At 36.4% G+C, this 23,355-nt stretch overlaps 2 protein-coding genes across 2 annotated transcripts; both read right to left on the bottom strand.

Annotated features, from left to right (window-relative positions):
* Positions 1-3,582: 3,582 nt before the first annotated feature.
* On the bottom strand, positions 3,583-7,167 carry LOC115446067. The gene has a single exon (XM_037447667.1). It carries the CDS (start codon positions 4,557-4,559, stop codon positions 3,648-3,650), a length of 912 nt encoding a protein of 303 aa, XP_037303564.1. The 5' UTR covers positions 4,560-7,167; the 3' UTR covers positions 3,583-3,647.
* A 1,748-nt stretch (positions 7,168-8,915) lies between these two features.
* Positions 8,916-21,546, bottom strand: LOC119188598. Its single transcript, XM_037436321.1, has 2 exons — positions 20,851-21,546; positions 8,916-9,071 (listed from the first exon to the last, which is right to left on the bottom strand). The coding sequence occupies exons 1-2, from the start codon at positions 21,544-21,546 to the stop codon at positions 8,916-8,918; spliced, it is 852 nt and encodes a 283-aa protein (XP_037292218.1).
* Between the last annotated feature and the right edge of the window lie 1,809 nt (positions 21,547-23,355).

The raw sequence follows: 23,355 nt of genomic DNA, 5'->3' as shown, positions 1-23,355 counted from the left end.
GGACATCTTTTCCGTGACCTAGGTTGTCCACAGAAGAGTCATTTGTCCACAGAAAAGATCAAAATTGTAAGATTTTTAACAAAAATAGTTATATAGAAACAATGCATATTGCTTCATTTGTTACAGATGATAAAATGCCTCGATCAAGTAGATCCAGGGCACAGTTAAGTGAAGAAGAGAAGAAAAAGCGTAGACGTGAGCAAAAGAAATTAAACATGCGAAGAGCTAGAGCAAAATTGAACGCCGCTGCAATAGAAGAAAGACGCAGAAAAGATAGAGAAAGATACCACCGTAAGAAAGAAGACGATCAAAGACTTTACACCAAGACAACAACGACAAATACGAAAAATGTGGCGTGAAAAGTCTAAACAAAGGCGCGAAAAAGAAAAAATAAAAAGACGCACAGACGTCATTTTACATGAAAACACACCACCTTCCTTTACGCAGTCTTGTCGATCGTCGTTTTCGCGAATTGCAGCAGGTAAAGCGCTAAACTTACGGAATAGAAGACTGTTAAAAGCCAAAAATCGACAACTGATGAAAAAATTGAATATGTTAGAAAAAAGTTATCCAAATACCGAATGCGACTGTCAAGATTAAAGAAAAAAAAAACAAGAGGATAATATGACACAGCTAAGCTTGAAACAAAAGATGTATGACTTTTTACAAGATGATGAGAATAGCAGATTAACCGCTGGAAAAAAAGAAACTATCGTGCGTAAAAGTAAAGAACCAAGTACGTCTCTTAAATGATACGCTTCTGAATCTTCATAAAAAAATTAATAATGCAACGGGTTTACATATTTCATATGAAACATTTCGTCGACATCGTCCTTTCTGGGTAATATTCCCTAAATTGGCTTCCAGAAATACTTGCTTATTTATGCTCTCTTCATACTAACAATGATTTTATTGTTCGAGCCTCACACCAGACAAAAATAGTAACTTACTCTTCTGCCACAGATCTGGCAAAGTCACTCTGCTGTGACAACACTTTGAACATTACTTGCTTGGAACGCAAATGTTCAAAGTGTTTCCATGTAGTTCCTCATTATAATATTTTAAATGGCACTAATACAACCATTTATAATAGATGGGTAACGAAACAACTCAAACTAGTTATCAAAGGTTCTGAAAAGTTATGTAAAAAAACTATTAAAGAGAGCGTCAGGACCTCGTAGCAATCGCTGGTAAATATTTTGAATGCAAATTTACGTGTATTTATGCAACACCTTGCAAACATTGTAAATCAATATAAAGTTATTCGATCTGTTAAACAAAATCTTACTCCATCGACAGGTTTACTTCACATTATATTTGCAAATACGAAGCTGAAATTCAAACGGCCCATTTTGGTCGTACTAAGTCACAACTTTATTTACATACTTGCGTCTACTATTCTGTTAATTCTGAACCACCACACAATTTTATAAAAACCACATCTATTTGTACTGTCTCAGAAAATTTAAGGCATGATCCGGTACTTATACTGACTGACGCAGCAGTCGCCCGAGTTTTACAACTCAAAATATTAAGTACCTATGTCTGCGCCTCCGTCGCTTACATAAGCCCCACCCTAGTGCTGCTGACGCAGCAGTCAGCACTAATCATTCCAAAGGAATTTTAGCGACGCGGGCGACAGATCTCTTTAAGCTACCTAACTGCGTCTTTCCTTGTACTACTCGCATTCTGCCGTCTTTCCCGGGAAATACCTCTTCTATTATGCCTCTTGGCCACACGTTACGAGGAGCATTAGGGTCAACGATAAACACCAAGTCCCCAACTTGAAGGGATGCCTGCTTATTTTCGGCCCACTTTTTGCGAGGTATTAATTCGGGAAGCACTTCGTTCACCCATCTCCTCCAAAACATATCAGTCAATCTTTGAGCTAATCGCCACTGACGACGGCAGAACAGATCCGAATCGTCGAAGCGGCCTGTTTGAGGTAAGGTAGAAGGTGATCCGAGTAAAAAATGATTTGGTGTCAACGACTCTCTGCTGTTAACATCGACAGAAACATGGCTAAGCGGACGTCCATTCACTATGGCTTCTAATTCAGCTAACAGTGTATTGAGTGTTTCTTCTCTGGGCGCTCTTTCTTTTAGAATGACTTTCAGTGCAACTTTAACACTTCGAATTAAGCGCTCCCAGGCCCCACCCCAATGAGGGCTGGCAGGGGGTATAAACGTCCAGCGAGTGCCTTGAATACTAACAGCTCTCTGCAATTTTTGTTCGTCAAGCTCTGCGACGGCCTTCCTAAGTTCTGCATCTGCTCCTTTTAAATTTGTCCCGTTATCAGAATACAAATGGCTTGGCCATCCCCGACGTGAGGCCATTCTGCGCAAGGCCATGATCAAGGAATCGGAACTGAGAGACGACACTGTCTCTAAATGAATCGCTCTGACGGTGAGACAGGTAAAAAGAACTCCGTAGCGTTTTTCCTTCCTTCTGCCTACCGTAATGTCTATAGGTCCAAAGAGGTCGACGCCGCAGTGAGTAAAAGGTCTTCGGAAATGAGCTACTCGACCAGCAGGTAAGTCACCCATCTTTGGCATCTGAGGTTTCACTTTTCTAGTCTACACATCATGCATTTTCTGACAACTTCTTTTACAGTAGGTCTTAATCTTATTAACCAATATTTTTGTTTCAGGTTGTTAACTACCATCTCCTGGTGACCGTGTCCAGCTTTCACGTGGTAATGTGTTACTATTAATTTTGCCACTTGACTTCTTCCGTCTAAGATTACAGGATGCTTCATATCATAGGAGACGTCAGCTGTAACATCTATGCGTCCGCCTACACGAAGTACACCTTGTTCATCTAGGAAGGGCGTTAAGGTAAGTAGTTTACTATTCTTTTCTAAATCTTTACACTTCTTTAGTAATTGTATATCAACGTTAAATGACATCACTTGTGAATTACGTATTAGTAAAATTTCAGCTAACTGCATTGCAGTACAGTCATCAATAATTTTCTTTTGACATTTCTTTATAAATTTTAACATTGTTGCTGTGCTTCTCAACAGGCGTATCCATGAAGAGAACCGCGTGGGATCCGGTGTAGCTGCACATTCAGGTAAGTGATTTTCATGTATAATATTTGTTACATATTCCAGGTCGCATTCTACGGCGTTAGGTATGCATGAACTTGTGGGCCACGAACTTTCCATCGCGTATAGAAATGAAGGTCCATTGAACCACTCACCTTCCAGGTTCAAGTCGTCAAAGTTCTCCCGAGTGGCCATATCGGCAACATTCATGGCGGTAGGTACATATCTCCACTCCTTTACTCGGGTTAATTCATCAAGTTCGCCTAAGCGATGAGCAACATATGGTTTGTAATAACGAGTGTTGTTTCGTATCCAATGCAGTACAGTTGTGGAATCGCACCAAAAATATCGATCAGTTGTTTTTATTCGATGAGCGGACTGTAGTGTATTCGCCAACCGAGCAGCCATTATAGCCGCCTGCAATTCCAGTCTAGGTACCGTGACCCGTTTTACAGGAGAAACCCGACATTTACTAGCTAAGAAACAAACTCTTATCTGATTGTTGTTATCCAACCAACGCCAATAAGCAACGGCACACATTGCTTGCAACGATGCGTCACAAAAAATATGAAGTTGTAAACAATTATAATATATTTCGCTAAAAGGTCGGTCCGTAGGTATGCTTGTTGCTATTGAACGACGCGCACACCTGTTTGTCATCCCTGTTATCGCTTAAAACAGTGTTACGTAATGCCGATTCATTAACTCGCCTATAACATCGAGGTATTCGGATATTATTTATTGTTTTTAACAATTTTAACCATTTAATCCACTTTACACGAATGTCCTCTGTTATATTTTCGTCCCAATCTATATTTGACTTCCAGGTTTCCTGAAGTAATATTTTGCCGTTAATTGTGAATGGCGAAAGAAATCCGTAAATATCAAACAATGACATAATTACTTTTAATAAATCGCGTTTTGTGGGACATTTCGTGCCATTGATTATCCCTTGAGGTATCCGTTTAAATGTCGTAACAAATCCTAAGGAATCTTCGTTGGGATTCCATATGATTCCTAAAGCTCGCTCGCCTTCGTGTCGAGTCCCTAGCTTCACAGTAGCAGCCGCGGGAGCCAGTGACTCTTCTGGTAAGCAATTTAAAACATTCGCGCTATTACTTAGCCAATTACGAATTTCGAAACCTCCTTGCTTATGTATGTAAGTTATATCGTTTGCTAATTTAATGCAAGTATTTTCACTGGGTTGACTATCAATATAATCGTCCATGTAATGCTGTTTATGAATAGCTTGAACTGCATCAGGTTTGGTTGAGTCATAACGCTTAGCGTTTTTGTTTTTAATAAACTGTGCAACGAATGGGGCACAGCTCGCACCAAATATTAAGGATGTCATTTTGTATGTTTTTACAGGTTTGTTAGAGTTTTCACGCCACAGAAATCTTAAGGCATCCTGATCAGTAGGTAATATTTTTACCCTTAAAAACATATCTTTAATGTCGCCCACTATGGCGACTTCATGTTCGCGGAAACGCAACAAAATACCTAACATAGACACTAATAAATCGGGACCTGTAATTATTTAATCATTTAGCGATAAGCCGTTCATTTTAGCTGCCGCGTCAAAGACGAGACGTAATTTCTTTTTGTTCGGATTATCGACACCGAAATGAGGTAAGTACCACGTTTTATTCGTTTTTGTTGTATCTATAATCTGCTCAGCAAATTTACCATCTAATAAATGCTTTATACGCTCTCGGTACCTTTGTGCGTACTGTTTATTATATGACATTTTCTTTTCCAGGTTGTGCAGCCTAGACAATGCCAGACGTTCGGAGTCAGGCATTTTACAGCGGGTATCCTTCCACGGTAGACCTACGTGCCATCGACCATCAATTAATTTTGCCGTCTGTTCCAGGTGTTCCAGAGCACGCAGATCATCGAGATTCTGGCGTGGCGTCCCGGATATTCCCATGGATTCAATTGTAAATGATTTTCTTACCAATTCGTGCAGGTCTTCTAGAGAAGTGTTAGCTGACCCTGATGGAACCTCCATATCGTTCAGGATAGAATAACATGCACTCGTTGAAAGAGGTGCTGGAACCAGCCCATGAACGCACCATCCCAGCGGAGTACGAGTAGCACAAGGTTCGTTACATTTACCCACTCTAAGCTCTAACGGTAATATTAAATTATAATTATCCTGACCAATAAGAATCTCAGGCTCAATATTTGTACAACAAAATTCTTTTTCAATGTTACATAAATGCGGATAATTATCAAGGTTAACTAAACTAAAGTTTTGCACAGGTACATTTAAATCTTTAAAACTACTAACAGTAATATTAAATCTCTCACCCTTATAGCTCGTTATACAAACATCCATAACATCAACATCGCACTCAAGAGCACTTTTATTCCATGCGCCGCACACGCGTAGGGTCTCCCGGCGCCCGCACAAACCGGCTCGTGACGTAAGCGCGGCACTGATAAGCGACACCGTAGATCCGTCGTCTAATAACGCACTTGTTTTAAATACACCGTTCGGACCGTGTACACTTATAGGCACTACCTTTAACAACACTTTTCACTCATTATATTTTTTGTTAACGTGTGTTACTGTTTCAGATGTCGCCGACGGCGGTTCGGGTGCCGTATTATCGCCAATACACGGTTCACTGTTTACGATTTGACGCAAGTCGTAATGTAATAATTTATGATGTGCTTGGCCACAACTTGTGACGTCACACACTGCCGCCGGACAGGTCGCTCTGTCATGATGTGCATCTATGCATTTGTAGCATAAGCGGTTTCGTTTGACATAGCTCCATCGATCTTTACGTAATGCTTTACGGAATTTCCTACAATCCTGTAATTTATGTTTCGATAAGTGACAGTAACGGCATTTTTCACTATCGTTGTAATTTTTATTCAATAAAACTGTATGAGTACCTTCTGTGTATTTTTTCTTATTATAATAATAATTATCATTTGTATTTTTCGTATTTAATAACGCCATAGAAGATACTTTCATAGCTTCTTCATTTAAGAATTCTGAAATATCAAACCATGTTGGTCTTATATTCTGTTTGATAAATGTATAACTGTAATCCGCCCATTTCGAAAGTAAAACCGGTGGTAATTTTGAAAGTATGCATGTAGTTATGCTTAGCCCATTTAGGTATTCATCACGACCGATAACCTTGGCAGCTGCAACATAGTTACGTACTTTAATTGAAAAGGGCACAATATCCTTGTGATATTCTTGTGATACCGGATGTAACTTCTTGATATCCATCATAATGCGTGACAAAATGATATCAGGGTTTCCAAACTGCAGCTCGAGTGTTGACATTATTATGTCGGGCGAAGTAGCACTTATAAGCAAGGCTGACACCGCTTCACGCGCTGATCCCTTCAAACATATCCTTAGGCGCCACAAATTTTCATTATCCGTGAAGTTACATACTTTGGATGATTCTTCATATGCTTTTTTAAAGTGAAGCCACTCCATTGAGTCACCAGAAAATAACGGTAAGTCTTTTGGTGTACATATTCGGCTTAACAAATTGGAATTAAGTCCATTGCTGGTAGAAGCGGCTGCTAAATCCTTTAGTGCACTAGCCAGTAGTTGAATCGTCCCGTCAGTGCCGACATTTGTAGTCGGCGCGCGAGTCACGTCCGCAATTTGACCTCTGTCGGGGACGGGCTGCGCTTCCAGTTCACGATGGCTGTGCTCCAACCACTCCTCCACCTGGTTGTTAGTGCAATTGGATTGTACACTACATTCGTCGTCAATATCCGCTAAATCCGCCGCTAAACGTTTATTTATTAATTCCAGCTCAATTTTAGCTTTAGCTTCCGCAGCCTCCAATTCCAACCGTTTTTTACGTGCCAACACTGAGGATGATGTTGACCTCTTAGATTTAGTTGTAGGTACTTGGCGACACGTTGAAGGTATAGGTTGGAGTAAAGATAACGGCGGTTCCGATTTCACCACACTACCCCCATCCGTATTTCGACAAGGAATTTTTTTACTAATTTCAGTACTTCGTGGCAGTGTTGGAGTCTTCGGAATTGCAGACTTAACCTCCTGTTGTTCCTCGTCCCTCTTGGCGGTCCTCCTTGTTTTCACCATGGTTTTTGGTGTATGGAACATACTTTGTGAGCAATTCGGCTCGAAGTGACCAAATGTTGAATATATGAGGGCTTGAGGGTCACAATGAAAGATATCGGTGCATAAAAACTGTATGTTATAAAATGAATGGCGCGAGTACGTGAGCGCATCGCTCGCGGCGGCGGTCACCGGACGACTGACGCAGCAGTCGCCCGAGTTTTACAACTCAAAATATTAAGTACCTATGTCTGCGCCTCCGTCGCTTACAACAACTATGTTCCATATGATAGTTAATTATTTAAGTAAAATCTCAAAAGTAGAAAGCATTGTGTGGCATTTCAGTGAAGCAGGTCATGGTAAGGGGGCGCCTGACGGTGTTCGCGGCTGTGTTAAACGAACGTGTTACAATTTTGTTGCGCATGGGAGAGACATATCAAACATGGGCAATTTTATTAGCTGTTTGAAAGACAATGATTGACAATGATTTGAATGAAGATGAAAATCTTATTCCTCAAATACAAAATATAGCGGATGCAAATAAAACTCGACCATTCAAAGGTACCTTGCAGATCCACCAAATTGTGTGGCGTGCCATCAAGCCTAATATACTTCAGGTCAGAAGGCTAAGTTGTATCTCGTGTTACCCGCACGTTAATAATTGTCCCCATTACGCAATCGGCTAAATTCAGGTAGAACGTATCCCATGTATGTTGAGAAGTTTTTTCAGAAATATCTTCAAGCCCTTCATTTTCTATTATTGTCCCACGACCAGCTTCTCCCGGGACAGCATCTTTTTCTACCGTCTCTGGACCAAGAACGCCGCTTTCGCCATTTATGTTTACACCGTCACCAGGACCATCAAAGAATATGTCCCCTCAATCTTTAACGCCAAAAAAAAGGATTTATTTTGATCACAACTATTTTAATTCTTCTGTTACACCACATAAGAAGTCTAGAGCAAGATCATTTTTTGACCTAAGTGATGAAAGTGATGAGGAAAACTATTTTTAATAATCTTTTCGTAACGTTCTGTTAAATTTGCGTCCATAAATTTGCAATATTATAATATGTTCAGAGGATGTATTTTGATAAATGTGACATTTTTAACTATTTTATATTATTGGCATATTATAGGACATGTTGCATTTGTTAGAAGTGTATTTTTTATATATGAATATACGTGAGGTAACGTTCCTATAATTTATATAATTGTTAGAATTTTGAGGTTTTATGAAGATTCATGTCAGTATAATACTGATTAAGATATTTTTTGTGGTCTAATGTCCCTTCTGTGTTCATAAAAAAAAAAGTTACACATTTTTGTTAATTTCCATAAACTATCTGGTTTTTCATTGTAATTTGATTCTTTTGGTAATTACTCAATAAATTAGTATAAATGAGTCTTTCCATGCAATCATTACTGATCCTTTCCTTTCCAAATTTCTGATAATTCCTATTTTATGACAAACCTGTTTCCCTAACTTGAAATTGGCATAATGTACAATTGCCATTAAAAAAAAAATCTTATGTGACAATTGACAAATGAAATTGACATTAGTGACATGTTTATTGTATAATATTATTAAAACTGTAGATGCCACAATCTAAAAATTGAATTGAATTGTAAAACCGTAGATGGTTATGAAATGTCCATTGACATTAGATGCACTTGTATCAATATTTTTATTGTAACACCGGCGTGGTTGGCATAGACTTTTTCGCTTATACGTACTGACGTACTGGCATGTCATTCTGTAGAATATTCTTCAACTCACTCTTAGGTAACGGATCTTACAACTCATCTAATGAGCTAGGGCTAATATCTTCCACACGTGTTCTATCTTCATCATTTATTGTAGGAGGTGATAGAGTAGGATCTGTAGATTCACTTTCTGGACTGTGCTGAACGGTTTCTGATAAAGATTTTTGCTTATCCTCTTTAGTAACCTGCAACATATCAGACTCATTATTTGGTTCAATAATGGTTACATCTCTGTTGGGACACACACACTTGCGCAGCTATGTAAGTGCACGTGCGTAGTTGCGAGAACGCTGTGTCACACCATACCTCCCATATAAAAGCAATGTGCGCCTTTGTTTAATTAGTACGTCTTACGATTTGTTACTATTACCATCTAAGTACGCCACTGTGTATTAAACGTACTCTGGAGTTTTGAAATACATAATATATTCAGTGCCATCTTTGGAGTTTCATTATAGCTAGAGTTGTGACTCCCACACACATTACCATCAAAAACACAAACAACTCTACAATCTCTGCTTGCAATAATTTTATTTTGTACTGGATTATATAATCTGTAACCCTTTACATTATCTGAATATCCAACTAAATAATGCTTTATTGCCTTTCTATCCCATTTCAACCTCTTTGATTTTGGAACATGAACCATAACTACATTACCAAATATACGTATATGACTTATGTCTGGTTTACTTCCTGTCCAGACCTCATATGGACTTCTTTGGTTTAATCCACTGGCTAATGACCTATTTCTTAGATACACAGCTGCGTATGAACAGCTTCAGCCCAAAACTCAAATCCAACTACAAATGTTTGTATCCAATTTTAAAAAAATGTTACTTTAGTGTGGCCGATTGAAAGTTTGAGACCAGTGGAATAATCCACATGTTATCAATTGATTATAATCAAGCATTGGTAAAAATAAAATATCCAGTATGTAACATTTTTTTGGATAATGTATATGGTTTATTATATGAAAAAACAAAATAAATAAAACATAGACGTGACTTGAAAGAATGTTAATTTACAAAATCTATTTTTTATAAGTTCCTGTTGAAGATTAATTAGTGTACGTCATGATATATTACACATTCATCCAGTACTCCTAATTATATTATGGTTAACCACGGAAGCGGCGATAGCCTAGTTGGTTGTGGAACGGACTGCCGAGACGAATGTCCGCAGGTTCAAATCCCAAGGGCACACACCTCTGATTTTTCTAAAAAATTATGTGTGTATTCTTTGTGAATTATCGCTTGCTTTAACGGTGAAGGAAAACATCGTGAGGAAACCTGCATACCTGAGAAATTCTCTATAGGAATTTCGAGGGTGTGTGAAGTCTACCAATCCGCACTAGGCCAGCGTGGTGGATTAAGGCCTAATCCCTCTCAGTAGTAGAGGCAAGTATATAATACAGGGGTGATATTATTATTATTATTATTATTATAACCACGGAATGTGGCTTTAATAATGAGAATTGACGTAATCTCCGAAGTACCCTTTCTATGTGTATCCTCAGACAAGCAATTTCTTTAGTTTTCGCACTTCTTGTTTACTTGGTTTCAAGGAAGAAGAAACACTTAGTGGTCTAATTAAATAACACCCTTGTTGGAATAATACACAATCAATGTTTTTAAATCCCCTGTCAGCCAAGACACAGTTTCCAGGGTTTAGTTGTTCTAAAAACTTGCTCCTTTCAACCAATAGAGTGTCACTTATTCTTCCACCAAATCCCTGGGAAACAAAATTATCAGCACCATCAGGTATACTAGATACTAAATATTTTATGGTATTCGCCTTCTTATACTCGGACCATGATTATGCATGTTGGAGAGACTTGCTATGTTTTTGTATTTCAATTTCAAAGGCATCTATTATGCATGTCATGATGTCACTTTATTATAGTGATGCCTGAATGACATGGGCAAGTTCATTTTTATGTTATTTTTATTCAGTCTTATCATGAAGGATTTTAAAAAAGATGCTAATATTGGAATGTTCTTTAAAAATAATTGCTAGCATATGAAGTGCTCATTCCAAATTCATCTGCAAGTTCCGTGAACTTGGTATCTAGGCGTATTTTTATGAACAAAATAAAATGTGATTTCTTTGTATCTTTGTGTGCTTTGTTAACAAATCAATAACAAAATAAAGACCTTCTAGCACACCTATTTAAAAACGTGGATTTCTTTAAATTTTTTACAATGTTCAAGTAAGAGCTAATTTGTAATCATTTTCTTTTCGAATCTTTAGATCTTCTTCATTTAAACTACAATCTGATGAAAGTTTTGGCAGAACAGAATGAACAGATGGTGATGAAGATAGTTCTTGACACCATGGTACTGCATGTATTGATGCATCACTATCAGACTTCTCTTCTTGAATAAATATTTTTTAGAAAATCCCGATGTTGATGACCTTTCTTTGTACACTTTTTCATTTTAAATGGTGATAGCGCTACGGAAACAGCACATATTTTAGGCGATATTTGTGCATCTCGTATCTAGAAAATAGTTTGTGTATTTTTACTTCGAACAAATTTAGTTTGTACACATGCTTGAACAGCTTTGTGTTGTTTTGCAATGAAGCATCTCTGGACAGCTTTTTCTTTAGAACTACAATTATCTTCAATATTTTAAAATCAAATTAATATTTAAGCAATTGAATATAATATTGTAACTATAGCTTGGCAAAAAAGTGTAGAAATGGAAATAATCCTTTATTTTACCTGGCCACATTACCACATCTTTGACCTTTGTGAATTTTGGTTGTAACTTGTGTCGGTGTTTTCGCTTTTCTTTAAATTTTGCAATAAGAACTTCTAATACAAGCTATCCACGATACAAAATGAATAAGCCAATCCGGAGTTCCGCGAGAGAAATTATTTTTAAAAAATTTACCGATGATGTCTAGCAGAACAAGAAGCCAAAACCAATTCTATCGGATCTCGACAATGTTTACCAAGTGGAAGTTATTTTGCTAATTTAAGTGAATTTATAAGTTTTGATGAGTCTAGAGTGATTTTTACTACTTGCACTAAGTATTTTTCTATATTTTGCAATATTATTATCAAGCCCGTAGGTAATGTTTACATTAATGTGACAGAATTAGTTTAAAGATTGTCCACGCCATCTTGATACTTGCATCAGTAATTAGTAATTACTAATGGAGATGTAGTTTAGGTACGTAGGTAGAGGTAGAGTGGTAAAACTTGCACCTTACCATTGTGATATAAATCCCATTGAGCTTATATGGGGCATAGCAAAACAGAAGCAGTTCATAATGTAGAAAATATTAATATTAAAGTTATGAAATGGTTCATTCAAAGTACAGGTTTGATAATAATTTACAATTTACTTTTCATTTGGATAATAAATGAAAAAAATATTTTTATTGTTAAAGGAAGCATATGAGCGTGCATGTCAAGACATAACCGAAGATGAGTGGAAAAACTCATGTCAACATGTATGAAAAAGTTAAAATGAATATTACGCGAGAGAGCATTCCCTGTATGAGGATATTGAAAGAATTGTAATAAATCTTGAAGATGACCGTAATAGTTCTTCAGAATCACAGGACGACTGTCCAGTCAGCTCCAGTCATGAAAATATGGAAATTGATTTTACTGAAATACAATATTTGGAAGAAAGTTTCTCAGAATAAAATTGAACTATTTGTAATTGAAGTTAAATATAAATAAATAGAAAAATGGGAAACAAAATTTATTTTTAAGTAAAATGTCACAATTCTGAAACGATTTCTCAAAATTAAAACATAACACACCCTAATAAAACTTTGAATTCAATAGAGTATTGCACATATGGAAATATACACATACCTGTTACAAATTTAGAACAAACATATTTAAGTGTACATATATACTCATGACTCTAAATAATGACAAAAAAACAACGCCATACATACTTATCTACCTACCTCCACAAAATTACAGTATTTATTTAGGGCAGACACTATACATCTCCAATGCTAATTATTTTACCAACTTTACTGTTGGTAGCAATGTAAAAAAAACATGTTCTGCTACCAAAACATTCTCTCACGTTTATAATAAAAGTCTTTTGAAGTTGAAACATTTGTTGTGCTTTTATTTCTTCAGGTTATGGGCCCAGTCACATAATCCTAACAGGAAAATATAAAAGACAACAAACAAATTTTTTTTTCGTCATAAAAACATACTGCCGGTTGTTGAGGTTAGAAACCGGCGGGAAAACTTGCGAGCGTGTATAGCAAGCAAGGGCGGGACGACGAACAGGAAGATGGAAGACGACAATAGTTTCAGAATCCAGACGCACATAAAGCTCGAAGGAGCATCCAATTGGAATATTTGGAAATTCCAAACCATCGTTTTATTACGGAGTCAAGGCTTGTTTGAAGTGACAGACGAGAGCAGTGTGAAACCAGAGGCGGCGGTTGAGAAAGCTGCATGGGAAAAGAAAGACGCGAAGGCTCAGTCATGGCTTGTTACAAGGATGTCAGAAACCGTGATGATGCATATTATAACATGTACTGCGTCAGCGGAAATGTGGAGAAAACTTGCGAGTGAGTATCCATATTGTACAACAACGTTTTTTCCAATATAAGTACGAGGAGGGCACCGCGATGTCTACATTCTTATCAAAAATAGAGGAATTAAGAAACCAGCTCAAACAGATGGGAGAAGATATTTCAGAAAAATTCGGCATAACGAAAGTGCTAATGTCACTCCCAGATACCTACAAGCATTTTGTGTCGGCGTGGGAGTCCGCGCCGGACGACAAACAAACGCTTGATAATCTTGTCGCGAGATTATTGATAGAAGAGGAACGTATCAACGAAAAAGAGCCTCAAAACTCGTCAGCATCGGCGTTTGTAGCTAAGAAAAACGTAAAATATTATAAGTGCAATATGTTAGGACATTATCAAAGCGAGTGTAATCAAAACAAGGGTTCGGGACATGACGATAGAACGATTAAAAAGTGTTATTACTGCAAGAAAACGGGATATACTAAAAATGAGTGTTATTTCAAGAAAAAATAAGGAAAAAGACAGTAAAAGTAACGCATTTGTGGACATGAATTTAGATAGACATGTTCAACAATCTCAGTGGTTAGTGGACTCGGGCGCTAGTCAACATATGTGCCGTGATCGGAACTTATTTACAACATATTTATCGTCGAACGATAAAACAGTGATAATCGGTAATGACGAGGAAATTAGTGCGCTCGGGTGCGGACAGGTGGCGTTACAGGTCTATGATGGCTGCGAATGGGTGAACACAACCATAGACAACGTACTATTCGTTCCAGAATTAAAAACAAACTTGTTTTCTGTCAAATGCGCGACAGAAAGAGGTTATGTTGTGAAAATGGACAATAACTTGCGCAAATTTTACAAGGAAAATACTGTGTGTGCCGTAGCGAGTCGTAACGGCGATATGTAGGTACTATATGGACGTGCGTTACAAATATGAGATAGCGAATACGACTGAAGTGAAATCTGGACTTAAAGAGTGGTACGAGAAACTTGCCCATCAAAACTTACAATATGTGAAGGGGGTGCTTAAAAATAATAACATTGAAGTGAAAGATTTGGATTTTAAGTGTGAAGAAAAAGTTGAAATTCAATTCAAAATTCACTTTCAATGTATCACTCACACGTGTTTTCACTGCAGTTTCTTGGTTATATTGACAAAACTACTTACAACTACGCAAGCAGTTGAGATACTATAATAAACTTCCCTTCGAAGTTACCAATTTGACCGAACAAAAATTCAAGTGTTATGTTAAGCGTGAATTAATGTGTAAAGGATTCTATACTGTATCTGATTACCTTAATGATAAGACGGTTTGGAAAGTTTGTCCTGCACACAATGACCCACCATGTTAGCACACATTAGTAATTAATTAACTGCCTAAAATGTCTTTGTTACATGTCTCACATGCTTTTTTTTTTTATAATAATGACATTTCTATAGTTCTAATTTGACATAATCATATCATATCTTAATGAAATGTAATTTTTGAAAGACGACCACCCGATCATGTTGTGTTTGCCTGTTTAATATCACTATTTTTTTCTTTTCTCATGATTGAAAACTATGATTGTAAATGTAGGCGAATGCACGCTGTACGCCGTTATTTAAGTATGAATCTATGTTCTCTTTTATTTGCTATCGCTAATTTTATTTTATGCCGCTCCAGGTTTAGTCGATTGGATTTCATCTTATCCCATGTTAACGGTGATGTGCGTGCATTAGCTTATATAACTATTGTGACTATGTACAAGAAAGACTTGGAAAAAATACAAAAGAAGTACTGAACACTTGATGACAAAAAAAGAAAAGCCCGGAGTTTCTTTCTGCCTTTCTTCTTCGGGTAGTCATCACTTAGGTAGCTAGTGAAAGGCTGGTAGGTTAGCTAGGCTAGGGCTCATGTCCTCACCGGTGAGGATCGCGACGCGTTACCCTTCTATTTCCCCTACTTGCCAGCCCGAGCTGGTTACTTCGTACTTTTGTACCTAGTCTTTTGTATAAACTTTATCCCTAATTTAAAATCTCCATAGTTATATAAGTGATTTTAATAGTTGTTTAGAAATAATAATTATTCTTATTCTTTGTTTTGACGTATCATAAGTGCAACTTTGTTCGCCTACGTGATAAATAAAGTATTTTATTTTTTTTTTATTTTTTTTATTCTGTTTACTGGCATTTTATTGACTACTTGACTCATGAAAAGATTTAATTTGTTCATTTGGCTTACTTCACTCACTATTAAAGCAACCGCATTCGTATCGTAGTTTTTCGTACGCCAGCGCTATTGTGGTAGGTACTTGAAACTTAATTTTCAGCAAATGCTGGACACTTTTTCGAGTTCCCCTCCATATCAGACGGTGCTCCTTACTTCTACCCTCCATACACCTAATAAAGAAAAAAAGACGCCATTTTCTTGACTGCGGATTCGAATAAAGATGCGCGCGTGTGTTTCGCCGGCCGGCTTTTCAGTGGATTTACACGATTTCAAAGGTAAATAATAGCTTCTATCATATCTATTTCTTACGAAAATGTCCATAAGTGAATAACTATTGCGGGACGTATGTTTTTCTTTCAAATTCAGCTTAAATTATTGTTTTATGGTAAATTATAACCTAGAAAATCTCGTTTCTACGTTACTTCTATGTTACCGGTAACGTTGATTGTATTTAACGTAACGTTGATTGTATTTAACGTAACGTTGATGTGCTGTTAGGATTCATTAATATTGTATATTTTATAGTTTATAACCGATTTCAAAAAGGGGGAAGTTCTTACTTCGATTAATTTTTTTATGCATGTTACTATTTTTTACTTTTTAGTGCATTTTTTTTTGCAAAAACTGACAAAAAGAAAAAAAGGATGATAGAGAGTGAAGAAAATGAGAATGTACTTTAATTTGAATATAAAATATAATCTTATTGTTAGATATTTTGAAAGAAAAACGTGGAAATATTACATTGGATTTGTTGAGAGCATCGACTTTAAAAATGGCGATAATTATTACAAAGTTACATTTTTGAAAACGGTTATGGATTCAAATGATTCTGTGCAGTTCTTAGTACAAAAAAGTTAGATATCAATATTGTGAGTGAAATATCTATCGTCAAAAAGGTAAATTTGATTCAGCCAGAGACAGCATTAAATGCATATTATCTACAAAATGATGACAATATCGTGTTTTTTTACTAATATTTATTACTTATTGTAAGTAAAAGTAGTCCATTTTCTGTGATTTTAACTGTAAGTCTTCCTTGTTAACAATTAACAATAAATAAATAAATTTCTGATACAAGAAAACCGAACATTGAGGAATACATTCTACGTTTATGTCATTGACCTCCCAAGCGCTGTAAGCTGTTTTCGTGCCTATTTTAAATAAAATAATGCATTAATGGTGCATAGTCCCTAATTTATTTAAGTGAACGATTGTTGGTTGTTGATTTTAGGCGAATTACCACCACCTAGTAATCATATAGTACCTAGTAGTAACTGAGTAAAAAAATTATAAATAATGTTCACTTGCTAACTTTGTGCCATCGTGAGGAAATTAATTCAATAAATTTTAGTCCTGGGGTTCGTTCGTTTTTTTTGTAGATCGTTGTTAAATGTGCTCCAAAGAAATCAAAAACTTATCACTTTCACCAAGAATGGGAACTGGACTACTTCTTTACTATGGTGAAAGAAAATGTTGCTGCTTAATATGCAATACATCCCTGGCATTACCGAAAAAAGGAAATTTAAAGCGACATTTTAACACAATGCATATTAAATATCAGACTGACTTTCCACCTAACAGCGAAATAAGAAAGAGTAAATTGCATGCATTGAAATCACAATTAAAAGTCCAAGACAGCATGATTTCTGGGCTTATTGCGGAAAGTAATGCTGCAACTGAAGCATCTTTCCTAGTAAGCTACAGAATTGCACAAAAATGCAAACCTTTTTCCGATGGAGAATATATCAAGGAAATCTTCGAGGCAGTGTCAGATTCGCTGTTCGTGAATTTAAAAAATAAAAACGAAATTAAAAAAGCTATTCATAGTTTACAGCAGTTTCGAAATACTGTGATGCGCCGTATAGAAATGATAAGTAAAGACATAAACGAACAACTACACACATTGGATTTCGGCAAAGAGGGTTCTTCGATATTTAAAGAAGACAATCGATTATCGATTGACATTTCGTAAGACAGGGAAATCGTTAATAGGATATTCAGATGCCGATTGGGGTAATTGTTTGATCGAAAAGATTTCGTCCGCTGAGTTGCCTTTTAGCTACAACTTGACGAGTCAACAGATATCACTGATACTACACAACTACTTATTTTTATTCGGATGGTCTTTGAAGATTTCTCAACGAAAGAAGAACTACTGAGAATATTACTAATATTCTGAATTTAAAATAATAAAACTCCCTTTATATTTGAGTACATAGTGGAAATAAAATAGCATTTAGCTGTCTTTGACTCCAACTATTAATCGTACTTAGCTGTATTTGATTCGGGGTAACTGTATATAACTGAGTTTGATAATAACGGCCGCCATTGTGATTTCTTCGGATTAGTGCATTGAGTTATAATGTACTATGTACTAGAGAAGCTATTTCAAACAAAAGATAGCGCGTAAGTTGATGACAGCGGGGCAAGCGGAGGGTGTTTATGTTCTCATATATAAATCAATGCGCGCAGATGCGACATATTTTTTATAATTCTACCTACTTGATACAGTGTGTGCTTACGCAGGAAATAAATAAAAAAGTATTTAAATTCGAAAAATATTTTAATTTCCTTTAAATAATATAAGTTTAGTTAATTTCTGCCGTTTGGTATAGTAATCCACAGTTTTATCCGTTTTTGCTTCGTGATGCAATCTAATTTTTGTGTACTGATTTATTATGGATCGAATTAAATGTATTCTATGATTGAATGTTGATGGCTGATTCAATGAATGTTGATTTAAGTTTGCAAATACATCTTTTCCAATGAAATGGTTCAGGGTGTTTACGGTAATATAATTAAAATCATATTTCGAGGCAAGACTTCCACCGCTTTGCCGTATTAAATTCCGTATGATATTTTCCGTAGCCAAACATATTATGTACACGTCTTCTGCAGAATAACATAGACCACCCATGTCTTTTATAGTTATCAGTTTATGATGTAGAAGTTTATTTGATGTAGTCAAACTGTCAATGCAATCTTCACATTTTATTTTTTTTATTAATTGTCTTGATACATATCCAGATATATAACCTACTATCAATTTTGACTCACACGTAAATGATTCTTGGTCAAGCATAGTTGCAAAGATATCACAATTTTTTCGGCTTCTAAACTGGAAGTAAGCAATCGTGTAATTTGTAATATTTCATAAGGTTGTTCGTCATATCTATTTGAGCAGGCTGTACTATTAATTATGTTCTCAGATGTAGAATTTAAGATTGAGAAATTATCAAGAGGGATGCAATTACCGGTAAATGATGACCGAAGTTCAAGATGATTTAGGGTTTTTTTATAGGCTGCTCTGAATTGCAAAATATTTGGATTGTTATTATACCCGCCATGTTTTCTTATTAACCCAAAAAATAGTTCTAGGTGGTCTTGGCTCATCCGGTACATAGATATGTAATTAAGCATCTGCTTTTCCTCAACTATGTTGTTGTATAGTGTCTTAAGTGATTCAATACAAATTATGGCACCAATAAATCCAGTCTTGTTAGCCGAGCCAACTATGTTTTTCTTTGAGATTTTCAATAATATTCTGGATATCTGGTTTGTTCGTCTAGTTATTATTCTTTTTTGAGAACGAAATTTCAAATCTAGTATAAATTATTTTACTTTATCTAAATAAGAGAATATTTCAGACTTGCTTTTTCTGTCCACAGGTCGCTTAAAACCATAGAAATTACATTTTCTAAAATTCATAACATCAAAAAAAATATTCATTAAAGTTATGAAATTTATTGTTCCTGATGAATCTTGAAATTGTCTTGAATTCAAAACTTCATCACATAGAAGTAAAGCTTTTGCTACGCTCATACTCAGCAGCTGTGTTGCAAGCTTTACTTTCATAATTTGCTGCCGAAAATGTATATGCAGAGGTGTTAACTTGTTTCCGAACCTAAGTCCTTCATTTTGTTGAAGCTTATTGAGATTTATTAGAAGCTGTTTGGGGGGTGCTCTGGTGTAGTGTGTGTGCTAAGAGTCCGGGTTCACACAATAAAGACACTCTTTCACATAAAACCAATATTTATTATTAGCACTAGTAACACTACAGTCTACAGTTTATAATTACTAAGAAGTTACACTTGTTTACCTCTATACCTTACTCGCTCTGATGCACTTATACGCACTGTTATTCCTTCGCTACTCGCTCTGATTTACATGGTTGCTTTGGAATCCCGAACTGACGAGGCAAGATTCCCCAACCCTTATACATATGGGTCGGAGAATCTATGTCAGCAGTATCTTTCTTTATATGTAACCATCGTGGAATACGAACTTCAGATAATTTTGGTAACTGACTTCGATAATCGTCCCAACTTTCTTTTAAATCTGCTGAAATGGGTTCGTCTCAATCGACACCTGCCAACCATAACCTTTGAATAAAGATTTTTGCAACTATCACACTCGGTGCAATCCATCCCAGTGGGTCATATAACCGGGCGATTGTAGACATAATTGACCTTTTTGTTTCTGGTTCACTCTTCTTGGGTAAATTCACAGAATATCTAAAATTATCTTCGCAACGGTCCCATGTAAGACCTAATATTTTCGTAATGTCGTCTATTTTAATTTCTTTACTGAACTTTTCTGTGTTCTTTTCTATATTGTCTTTCTGCCCATATAACTCTTGTTTATTACTTTGTGTTAGGAAGTATGACAATAATTCTTCATTGTTACTGTTCCATTTTTGTAGCTGAAATCCACCTCTTAAAAGTAAATCGTTCATCTCTTTATAAAGTGAGGCTCCTTCCTTAGTGTCAAAACATCCAGTCATTAAGTCATCCATGTAGAATGATTCTTTTACTTGTGGTGCGGCTATTGGGTAATCCTTTGCTTCATCATCACTTAATTGTTGTAATGCCCTAACCGCTAAGTAAGGTGCTGAAGCGGTACCAAATGTGACTGTCATTAATTCAAATTCCTTAATTTTATCTTCAGGATTATCGCGCCACACAATGCGTTGAAATTTAGCATTTTGTTCTGCTATCCGAACTTGACGATACATTTTGACAATGTCCGCCACCATAACAATTGGATAGATTCTCCATTGAAAAACTAAATGTCTTAAATCTGGCTGCAATTTAGGACCTACCATTAAACAATCGTTTAATGAAACCCCTCGCTTATTCTTGCTGGAAGCATTAAATACTACTCGAACCTTTGAGGTTGATTTATCCATTCGTACAACAGCATGATGGGGTAAATATACTGCTTCGTGTGCCTTTTCGTCCTTTTCTTCAACTGTTCGCATGTGCCCTAGTTGTAAATATTCGTTAATCACTTCCTTATAACTGGCCTTGAGTTCCAAGTCTTTCGAGAGTCTTTTTTCCAATGATTTGAACTTAGCTATTGCTATCTCCAATGATCCATTGTTTTGACATTGAGCAAAATCTTCTCGGAAGGGTAAATTTACAATATATTGCCCTTCCGGTGTTCTATTTGTTGTCCTTTTGAAAATCTCTTCACAGGCTTGTTCTTCTTCTGACCATGTTGATCTTGGTAATTGTTCCTCTAATTCCCAAAATTTCTTTAAAATGTCTTCTTCTGCTCTAGTATGCAATACTGAAATAACGTTCGAATTTTCTTTAGCTTCGCTTGACCTCTCATTGACAGTGCCTGATATTATCCATCCGAGCTTCGTACTTTGAGCAATAAAGTTTCCGTTTGGACTCCTCTTCATGCCTTCTTTTAGTATGTGGCTGTACACATTGGCTCCAAACAACATATCAATTTTGTTCGGAATGTTGAACTCCGGATCTGCCAAACATAAACCATTTATTTCTATCCAATCAAATGGCTCTAATTTCCTTTCAGGCAGACATGACGTAATATTTTTCAACACGTAGGCTTCAATTTGCAGTTCAAAGTTCGTGTTGACTCTTGATCTTATTGTGATTGTAACCATGTATCTCGATTTCATACAGTGTTCTCCTCCCAAACCCGTAATAATACCATTTGCAGGGTTTTTCTTTAGACGTAATAATTGAACTGCTGCTTCCGTTATAAAACAAGCTTGTGACCCTTGATCAACCAAAGCTCTTAGTGTTGAATGATTTCCTAATCCTGACTCGGCATGCACTAACGCTGTGGCTAATAAAACTTGTCTGGGCCTGAAGGTCTTGCGAGTCGCATAGCACGAAACTATTGGAGACTTTGCTGTATCAGATTCATTTTTCTTTGCTCTGATGTATCAGTTGGTGAATGCAGTAGAGAATGGTGCCTTTTGTTACATATTTTACAACGAGCTGGGTTTCTACAGGTGTATGCACTGTGATTACTGCCCAAACAATTAAAACATATAGATTTTTTACTGACGAAATCGCGTCGTACTGCATAATCCTCGTTTGCAAACTTTTTACAAAAGCAAAGTTTGTGCTTGTCATTGCAGAATTCGCATAACCTATTTGTGGCTATTAATACTTTCGTATGTGGACGGTTGGAGTCAGCAGTTGCATGTTGCGTTTGTACTTTCTTAAATTCTATATTTTCGAATGCACGAAAACGACTTTCCATAAATTCTTTTAACTGATCTAATGTAGGTAAATCGTTCGATTGATCATCAGCGGTTTTCAGTTCCCATTGCTTACGCGTTTCAGTATCTAACTTAAACGATATTAGGTGAATGATCATGATATCCCATGTGGTTACATCAACACCAATATTTTTTAATGCGTCCAAACAGTCATTGGTGGTGTCTAATAAATCTTTTATAGCAGACGCCGATTCAGCATTCATTCGCTTTTGGCTGAATAACCATTTGAGAATGCAATTGGCTAAATATTTTTTGTTGTTATAACGCTTTTCTAATAACGACCAACAACGACTGTAATTGGCGCTCGTAACGGGAGTGTTTCTTAAAAGCTTTTCTGCTTCGCCTACTAAATGCGTTTTTAAATAGTGTAACTTTTGTACATCATCTAAACTATTATCATTGTGTACTAATGAAGTAAATAAATCACGAAATGTTGTCCATTCAGAATAATTACCAGAAAAGGTTGGAATCTTAATTTTCGATAACTTTGCTGCTGAATTTGTGTTCGACTGATTGCCTTTATTATTGTTACTGGTTGGTTGTTCCACCTTTTCTGATAAATTGGATGCTAACAAAGACTTATAAATAAAGTAATTTTCCTCACAATTTTCATAAATGTTTTGCGTAACATAAATTGACTTTTCTTTTTTGAAATTAATTAAACCTCTATTAATAGAATTATGTATGTTAACTTGTGCATTGACGAGCCCTTGCATTGTTACAACTATGAAATTAACTACTTAATTAACAAATAAATAAAATAATAAATATTAATAAATACTGCTCTGCTCTGCTCGGTTGCTTGTACTTGATGGCTCCAATGAAGTTGCTGGACCCGCTGCTGCACGTAGCGCTGCGACCCGCAACGTATGGTGACTGGTGAACTGACAGTAGAGGACACTGAACTTTGCTTTGTAGAAGTCACTGAACTTTGCTTGGTAAAAGTCACTACTAAACTTTGCTTGGTAGAGGTCACTGAACTTTTGCTTGGTAGAAGTCACTGAACTTTTGCTTGGTAGACGTCACTGAACTTTTGCTTGGTAGAAGTCACTGAACTTTTGCTTGGTAGAGGTCACTGAACTTTTGCTTGGTAGAGGTCACTGAACTTTTGCTTGGTAGAGGTCACTGAACTTTGTATCGTAGAAGTCCCTGACCTTTTACTTGATAGAGGTCACTGAACTC

The sequence above is a fragment of the Manduca sexta genome, chromosome 7, assembly GCF_014839805.1.
Source record: "Manduca sexta isolate Smith_Timp_Sample1 chromosome 7, JHU_Msex_v1.0, whole genome shotgun sequence".
NCBI lineage: Eukaryota > Metazoa > Arthropoda > Insecta > Lepidoptera > Sphingidae > Manduca > Manduca sexta.
The sequence above is the reverse complement of the archived record's forward strand: the minus strand, read 5'-3'. Positions and strand labels throughout refer to the sequence as shown.

What these genes read in the sequence shown, in the direction of transcription:
- LOC115446067 (XM_037447667.1), bottom strand. Translation starts at nt 4,559, where the DNA reads ATGTTAGGTATTTTGTTGCGTTTCCGCGAACATGAAGTCGCCATAGTG.
- LOC119188598 (XM_037436321.1), bottom strand. Translation starts at nt 21,546, where the DNA reads ATGGTTACAATCACAATAAGATCAAGAGTCAACACGAACTTTGAACTG. An exon ending in ACGAAAAGGCACACGAAGCA is followed by an intron (nt 9,072 to 20,850) that starts GTATATTTACCC and finishes GATATGTTGCAG; the next exon opens with GTTACTAAAGAGGATAAGCA.